Here is a 9,029-nt window from a genome sequence, read left to right as displayed (position 1 = left end):
GATTCCCCCCGCAGCTGTGCGCGAAGGCGGCCTGGGGGCCAGGTGGGCGAAGGCGCCGCTGGCGGGGCTGCAAAGGCCAAGAGCTGGGTGCAGGATGGCGCCCCGGCGGCGTGGAGGTGCAGCCCGGTGCTCCCCTCCTAGCTCGCCTTCCTCGCCTCCTCTCCTGGCTCTCCGGGCAGCCGGCTGCTGGGGGCGCGCCGGGCTGGAGTTGCCCTCTCACTCCCCCTTGCTTGGCTCCTCCGGCTTAATCTCTCCGCGACTCCTCTGCCAGCCCCGAGGAAAGTGCAGCCATTGGACAGGTCGGTGCTAGCTGCCGGTTTCGGGGAGGAAGGTGGGAGAAGCCTGAAGGAGCGAGGGGGAGGAGGGGGGAGGAGGGAGGAGGGTGCAGCGGCAGATCCGGCAAATTGCGAACTGCCTTCCCTCCCCAAAGTGTGGAGCAGAAGCGCGGGGGAGCTCGGCGGCGGCGGCGCCTCCTCCACCACCAAACTCCCGGGGCTCAACGGGGCTTGTGGCCACCTCCTCCTAACCCAGGAGGAACCCTTTCCCGATAGGTTTTGGCCTGACTCCCCCCGCTCCCCCCCCCTTTCTTTTTTTTTCCTCTTCCCTCCCCCCCCCCTTTTTTAAACCCACTTTTTTTTTTTTTTTCCTGGCTTTGGACCTCAGATTGCTGCAGCCCTAGCCTTCCCTGGGCTCAGCTCTTTAGGGCTGCCCATCCCTCCGGCTGCGAGAAAGGACGCGCGCCCTGCGTAGGGCGAAGAAAAGAAGAAAAACTTGTCGGAGGGGTTTCGCCAGCCCACATTAACCCCCTTCCCGCAAACCCAAACCTCCCGCCGGGGCCATCCCAACACTGGGGAAAGTTCCTTCTGAGCCAACAGCCCTCTTGGATTTGGAGAAGGCAGCCGCGCTGGCTGTGGAATTAGATCTATTTTGAACCCGGTGGAGTGTATCGCGGGGGCTCGGAAGTCACTATCTGCGGGCACCCGGGTGTCGCTGCCTGTGCGGAACCGAGAGTTTGCGAGACCCGGCTGCAAGTGGCCTTTCCTTCCCGCAGTTGTTGTCCAGTGTCTGGGGTGAGGGCTGCGAGTGTTGTGGCAAGTTGCGAAGAGAGACCCGGAGGTCCAGAGAGAACTGCACTCCCCCTCGCTCTCCCTTCTTCCTCTTCCCAGCTCCTGAGTGTGAAATCCCATCGAAATTTACAAAGGCCTCCAGGTTCAGCCAAGACCGGTCCGCAGAGCTTTGCCCCATCGTCCCCATTCCCACCCGGAGCCCCGGAGCACAAGGCGCCTGGGAAGGACTGGAGGGGAGGGGGAGGGAGGTCGCGTCGGCGGCATGGCGAGGTTCCCGAGGGCCGACCTGGCCGCTGCAGGAGTTGTGTTACTTTGCCACTTTTTAATGGACCGGTTTCAGTTCACTGAAGGGGAGCCTGGAAACCAAATCAATGGTAAGATGCACTTTCGCTTGTTGATTTTGTGCGCAACTGAAGACCTCGCTAACGCCCCCCTACCCCCCATTATCAGCCCACCCCCACTTTGTGTGCCCTTGGGAAAGTTATTGCAATTGCTTTTCGGGTAAACTTGGGCTTTCCGAATGGGGAGAAGAGGGTTGGTTTAGAGAAGGCGACTGGGGGTTTTCTTGAGGCTTTCGGGCTTCCTTCACCTGAGCGACAGGGGGTGGTACCGTCTCCCCAAGTCGCCCAGAGAGGGCTCTGGTGTGTAAGAGCAAACCTTCTGTAGATATCTCTCCCAGGAACTGGCATCCCTGGGCAGTTTCCCCTCCGGCTCCTCCTGCTTCCCTGCTGCCGCGACAACTAAGCGAGTGCGTGATGGGGGCTGTGGGTGGGGGACGTGCTGGCAGCCCGGTATGGCAGGGTTTCCCCCCTAGCTGGAGAAAAAATTTACTGTGGCCGCACCTTCCTTCCTTAGGTGAACCCCACCTCAGCTCCCTTTAGCTGTCTGGGGCTGAACGGGCTCTGGAAGTGGGGCGGGGTAGGTGCGGCGGGGAGCCGAGGAGGGGTGGAGGTGGCACAAGTGGGGTGGGCGCTCCTCTGGAGACCAATCCCTGCCCCCATTGTCCTCCGCCGGCCGGCTTCGCAGACAGGCCCGAACGTGTCCGGGGTTCGTCCAAGTGCCTTGGCATTGCCCACACGCGGAGATCTGGTCTTTGCTCCTTCCCAGTGGCAGTGTCTCCTGCTCCGGCGGATGCCAGCCAGGTGCGCGTCGGGTCGGGAGCCGAGCCCTCAGGGCCAGCGGGGAGCCCGCGAAGCAGCCCTCCACCCGCGGCCGTCTGACTCTCTTAGGCTAGGCGCAGCCGAGCCGAGGTCCAGGTGCCTCTCGCGACACCTCCCACTTAGAACTGGGTCCTGCTCACCGTTTTTGCCCCTCAGGAAGAAAGTGAAGAAACAGGCAGAGAGAGAGCTCTTGGCAGAAATTTGTGAACTCAGGTTAGACTTCCAGAGGAGGTGAAATGAACAAAAACATTTGGAGGAGAAAAAAAAAAAGGAACAAAAACTTTCTGATTAGGATAATCAAGGTTTTGTTTTGTTTTAATTCTGAAGGTGGGGGTTGTGGTGGTGGTAAGTGCTTCCTCAGAAAGTATACATGTGTCCACAAATGTCAAACATGAAAGTCGCAGACTGGAAGCCTACCGAGGTCACTTGGGGACTCCAGGTGAGGTGAATCTTGGAGAAAGTCCTTGAATGAAATTTACCAATCGGAGACCTAGAAATTGACCAAAACACTGTCTCTACCCCTCGTGTAAATTCTTATAGAGAAAGCACAGATTCTGACTCTGCGCTCCAATTTATGATTGGAGGCGTGTGTGGGTTGGGAGGAGGGGGCAACACGATGTAAAACTGTGAAACACTTTAAAACTCCATTGTTCTTGATGTTAATTTGTCTTTGTCACGTACAATACATAGGTTGTTCTTTACTAGGTATCATATCAGTAGATTATCCTTTCTTGTTTAATTCTCTGATACATTTCATTGGCTTAAAAAAATAAGACTTTTACCTTATGGTATTGATATGGTATCACGACATTCATGGAATAAGTAGATGCTTAAAGAAAACAATTTATTTCATCCCAAAGGAGATTAGAGAGATGTGTGTGCCAAAATGCATCCCAAGTTGTTTATTTGAAAACTCCTTTGGCAGTGAAAATAAATAATGCATTTACAGTAAAAAAAATAAATAAAATAAAGGTAAGCAAATATTTTTTCTCAGCTTCTTTCATAACGATATGTTACTGAGAGAAGAGTATGTATACGTTTTCTATTCTAAGTTCTCAAATTGAGGATGAAGTGAACATTCCATTCTAAAATCGACCAGATAATTAAAAGCTTTGTGGTTTAGAAAATACCTAAATTGTTCAACATAAATGTACAGGTGTTACAAACTAATTATAAACTAGTATCTGTGGTGGAAAATTACTCTAGAAACCCATATATTTATAGGATTGAGTAAAAAATGAATGGCTTTTAAACTTCTTGGTAAATGTTTTGGAGATTTATTGCAAACTGAAGTCGCTTCTTTACTGGATATCAGTCTACATATAGTTGCTGAATAATCTTGAAGTTAAATGGTTAGCCTATTGAGTATATGAAATATAGCAAAGAAGTAGAAGAAAAAATAGCTTCCTTTGTAAATAGTCTAGGTAAAAGTTCAACATGGGGAAATTTTTAAAAAGTCCAACCATCTTGAAATTTGCCATGTAGCAATCAGGATTTTTATCACAGACACTTTGGCACAGGGGGGAAAAACCTCATTTCATAACAGGGACATTTAATTATGCATTACTTTAGAAATGCTGCAGTTGATTTTATTGCCACCAGAGGGCAGAGAAACTGCTATTTTCTCCTGTTCTTCCCATTCTTTCCCAAATGTCTCAGATCAATGATCTTCAATACTTTTTCCTATAGACAATATTTTTTGATATTTCAACTTACCATTTATAAATGAGAGGCAGTTTGTAAAAATAAGTGTTTATTTCCCATGTTCATTGAAATTAACCATTCAACGTTTATATAGCACCGCCTACATGTAAAGATCTATACTTTGAATACATTCTTGTGGTGTACTTGTATAGTAGAAAAAAACAAACAACTGTTATTGTATCATTTTTGGAGATTTTTAACAAATTGTGTAATTCTCAAAAACGTAGCTTTAAAATATTTCTCATGATTAAAAGTTCATTATCATATAATGAATTTGTTTTTAAGATTGAATGTAATCTACGTATACCTCAGAAGTATTTGCCATACTAAATACTTTTTCTCAACACAACTATTTAGAGAAAAATAAGTTTAGAATAATTCTAGATTCTATAAATCTGAATTCATCTCTGTATTGTTATACATTCATTTCTATATCCTAAGTTGATTGAAAAACAGTCTAGTAACAGTGTCAAAGGAGAAAGATGTATTAATGTCTCAAAGAATTCTAAAATTTAAATGAGGACAAAAGGCCTAAAATTACATAGTTATTTTGGCCTGGTTATTATTCTTGAATGTGACTTAATGCAACAAGGAAGTTCAGTACTGCTATATAGAGAGCAAAAATAGTTTAGTACTCCAGGGAATTTCCACTATTTAAACTTTCTAATACTGCTATGTACTAGAGAGAAATAGTTCATTTCAATGATCAATAGGTCATTTACATTTATTTTAGTTGTTTCTCTATTGGGACATTTTTCTATTTCTGCTTTCATTGGAGTTAAAAGACTTAGTTTGGGAAATATTACTAACTTGTGGAGTTTGTTATGAGAGTATCTCTGTTGAGACATACTGTCAGTAAGAATTTTCTGTTTGCATATATACCTAGAACAGAAAATTATAGCAGAAGTGACTATTCTCTATAAAGTACATGTGGGTCAGATTAATGAACAAAGGGCAGGTTGATTTTTAATCAATCAATGACTCATGATTGCATGCAAAAAATTTTAAAACACAAAATGTGAGAGTCTTTTTCCTCTAAAGAATAGATCCACGTTGAAGCCTAAGATTGGGTAAGATTTTTAGTTCATGGCTATCTGCATAGAGACCTAAAATTATTATAAGTAGGACAGTGTGTGCGTTGGTTAAGTTTGATCTTCAGAAACAAGTTTTTATCAAGTAGGATGTACTTGAGTACAACTTAGTAATAGAAGATACTAATTTGCTCCAAACAGGTTTCTTCTCTGCAAGATACTTTCCTGCAAAGATAGAGACAACATGAATTCTTTTCAATTAGTTTGGTCTCCATTTTTTGTTTCCTAAAAGATATTTTCTATTGTAGAAGCAGTATGTTTATGAAGATAAATGAATTGATCCATGGCTGTGATCATGAGATCTGAAGTCTTGAGCTATTTCCTACCACATGAAATGTGTGTTAATACCTCTTTTCCACTCCTCCTTCCCAATCCATCTCCCATCTGTCCATCTTCTACTTTTCCTTACAGGCTTATCTCAACTGACACCTAGGACCCTCCACAGAACTCTGCCTTTTTAAGGGCTCTTGCTTGACTCTGCTTGCTAGAGGAGGAGTTGTTGTTATTGCTTTTCTTCCCCCTTCCCATTTCTGCATCTCTTTCATATACTTCCTTAGACCATATATCATGTTCTTGAGGTTAGGGTCCATTGTCATTCATTTCTGAATCCCCTGTGGCATCTACCCCACAGGCATGCAATAAAGAGCTGTTGAACTGACTGAACTGAATGGAATTATAGTTCAAGCTGGACTATTGCCTTGAATGTCCCCTTGGGAGACTTTCAAAAATACTTTTTACCCTATTTATGACTTTTTCCATTAGTAAGTTGGAAATGAATATATAGACAGGTTTTACAGATTTAATGGTTTAAAACAAGAGGGTAGGATCCTGAGGTCTGCTGAACTGTCATAATGCTTCTGGTGGATAATATTTACCTTAAAGCTTCTATTAATAGAACTTTTAAAAAGTTCATTCTAATACTCAACTGTACTTCTGGTTTCTGAATGAATTTTTACTCATGTTCTTAATCTAACACCTTAAAGTACAGTGTGTATGTGTGTATGTATAGATGTGTATATATATATATATATATATATGAAAATGCATATGCATGTGGGTATATATGGTGGTCATGTGTTTTCAGTGGAGATTAACACTATTAAATAGTTTAAACAGTTCTAGTTCTTTGTGAAATTACTTTTGAATTGAATTGTGCTCAGGCCTCATGCCATTAACCTACACTGAAGGAGGCTTTAAAAAAAAATTAAAAAAATGAAAACAGTCTCATAAAATTTGTTATGGTGACTGTTTTGGGGGTCAGGGGGATTGGTGGTACCATGCAATGCATTTCACAGTGTCTGCTCCCTGAGTAGCTGAGGGCAGGAGGGAGAGCAAAAGAGAGAGAAATTTTGTATCTTAATAAGAGTTGTTTTTTTTGAATTAGTTTGTTATCTTCTGCACATTGTGAATAGTGGATGCATTACCTCTTAAAATTTGGTTTCTTGAGAGCTTAGAGCACAATTTGTAGCCAACCTCCAACAAGTGTATAAACCTTCTGGCCTTCATTTTTTTTTTTTTTTTTTTTTTTTGGTGGACTAGCTTACCTGGTGCTTCATCTCTTTCCCACTCATTTGTTTTTATCTAACTTTCCTCACTTAAAATCTTGTATTTGTTTTAGAGATGGGAAGTAAGTAAACAAAAAGTAATCACTGTAATATGTAAGGTTATATATTACTAAGTTGCTTTTCAGCTTTCTTTTAATCTGACTAATTCCAGCCCTTTGCCTTTATTCTGAGCACATTTTCTCAAAGCTTTAATTATCTCTTTACAGTACTGCACTCTGAGAAGTCTTTCTTCTTCACTAAGGTTCACACAGGATGTCTCCCCTCACCATCCTCCAGACAATGATTCTGTTCAACTGAGGAAGTTACTGAAGAATGACAGACTAAGTAGGGATGCTTTTATTAAGACAATTTATGCCACTATTTATTGTGTCACATATTGCTTGGTCAAATTGACACAAGAATATCTGTGGGAAGAACAGAGTATAAAATACTCTACATTGTGTTGCAGCTGGACTTTGCGCTCATTTTATATTTATCCTCCGGCATATTTTTCATTTTGCCCTCTTTTCATTAATAAGGTGGTGAGATGTGGAATGGTGGTACAGATTTGGGTATTTAAATAGAATTTGAGGTGTCAGGGACCTGTCTGGAATTAGGGTAGCCTGTTAAAGATTGCAGATATGAATATGAAGTCAGGGTGTGTGGCCTTCCTTGAAATCCAGAGTTTTAATCCCTTCTTCTGGAGGTCATCCAAGCAGATGTAAGCACTAGTAGCTCTCCTACTTTTCTAAATTAAAATCGGCCATAGTCACTGTTTCTGCTTCAGATGTTGTAGTAGAGAGCGGCCTGCGGTTTTGTTGAGAGGGTCATAAAGGCAAGGGTTGCAGAATGACTTCCCTTTTACTTTTCTGGAGTCTTTTTGCTTAGTTTCTCCCTTTCCTCATCCACTATTTTTTACTACTTAATTGGAAAATTTTCATAGAATCATATTGCTCAAAAGTCTCATCCTGTAGGTAAGGTGCTTAGCTCACTGAGGCTTTGAGAATATAGTGAATGTAAAGAGGTTGCCCTATGGATAAACTGCATAAAAGTCAGAATTTTTAAAAGTCACTTCTCTACATACTCCTCTAAGTGTTCATTGATAGCAGAAGTGTAAATAAAGTTGACGCATTTTCTTTAAGCACAAGGCTTGGTAAGTACACCCTGGTTTGTTTCAATCAGGATAATGTTTTCTTTGGTCCGGTTGGCACATGGAACATTCAGCATGCAATGGTGTTTTTAAGGTAGTGATTTTGGTTAACACACTTGTTAATTGTGTATATGTATCTGTAGCAGTAGCTGCCAACTTTTTGTCTCTGAAATCCATGATCTCAGCATCCAATAAAATACTTATTTCCCTAAACCCTAAAAGAGAAGCAAGATAGGCAGAGTTTATCACTTTAGGATATGAAATTCACAAATTATAATGATTTTCAAGATGTGAAATAGTCTTCTAGGGTGTATATCCTATTATGCATATTTGCTTAACTCTCTCTAGAAACAAACATAGACTGTAGCTATCACTGACACAATAAATCTGATTGCTTAACTGGTATTTTTTGTTTGTTTGTTTGGTCAAAACAGCCCACTGACCTTACTGCACGCAGAGCAGGGAGCAAGTTCAATGTTATATCTGATTATTTTGACTGTACCTTCCCCCATTTCCTTCAGTACATCACTGTAATCTGCACTGCAAGGTATTCCTGAAAAAATGTACGTGGAATGATGTTTGGTATCCGGAATCATATTCTCAGTGCATGTGGATTCCTATTTAAAGGGATCCTGTCCTGAACTTTTGATTAAAAAAAAAAAAATCAACCTCTTAATTATTTTGCTAGTCCATAGTTTCATGTTTAAAATTAGATAAAGTGTACTATATGTACATAATTGAACTATGAAAAACTAAGAAACAAAAATTGAGTAAAGAGACATATGACTATGTATTTTCATTTTTGTTCTTTGGGTCTTGTTTGTTTGGAGTGGGACTAGAGAGGGTTTTTTGAGGGTTTTTTTGTTCACACAACAAAAATTTCAAGAGTATTTTAATACCTATTTGACAATTCTGGATGCCCTATAAAAATAAAGTTGACTTTTAGTTTTAAAAAAAAATGTCATTTCACATTAGTATGAAGGCATTCTTGTTATATTTACAAAGATACTGCTTGGTGTTTTATTTTCATAGCTTAATTAACATCATAGGATATCCTATGTCTTGGGTGATGTATATTTGTATCTGTTTTGATTTGTAACTTGGATTTTAAAATTTTGCATAGTTTTTAAAATGTCTTTTATTCAAATTAAATTTCTCCTATTCAAGTTAAATGGATTTTATGAAAGCATTTCATTTGGCCTGAAGTACGTGTAAAAATATTTCCTATATCAGAGTATTGTGGTAACATTTCTTAATATGGCAAGTCTTGCGTAATACTGATGAATGTGTCATGAAACAGTTTTGGTTGGGAC

General features: G+C 41.4%; 1 protein-coding gene across 2 annotated transcripts in view; it reads left to right on the top strand.

Moving 5' to 3' along the window:
• Window positions 1-235: 235 nt before the first annotated feature.
• The window catches only part of PLXDC2 (plexin domain containing 2), a 477,133-nt gene continuing 468,339 nt past the window's right edge, over window positions 236-9,029 (top strand). The window contains exons 1-2 of one of the 2 annotated variants that reach the window (XM_073885626.1): window positions 236-299; window positions 664-1,441. In XM_073885626.1, the coding sequence (XP_073741727.1) occupies window positions 1,330-1,441 (112 nt within the window). In that variant the 5' untranslated portion in view covers window positions 236-299; window positions 664-1,329. Of the gene's footprint in view, window positions 300-416; window positions 1,442-9,029 lie in introns of those variants that run through there. The other variant, XM_025891922.2, reaches the window with a different exon arrangement.

This window comes from Callorhinus ursinus, unplaced genomic scaffold (genome assembly GCF_003265705.2).
Source record: "Callorhinus ursinus isolate GAN/ISIS: 27379988/994484 unplaced genomic scaffold, GSC_fseal_2.0 scaffold63, whole genome shotgun sequence".
Taxonomy (NCBI): Eukaryota; Metazoa; Chordata; class Mammalia; order Carnivora; family Otariidae; genus Callorhinus; species Callorhinus ursinus.
Note: the sequence above shows the minus strand (reverse complement) of the source record. Positions and strands in the feature narration are given on the sequence as shown.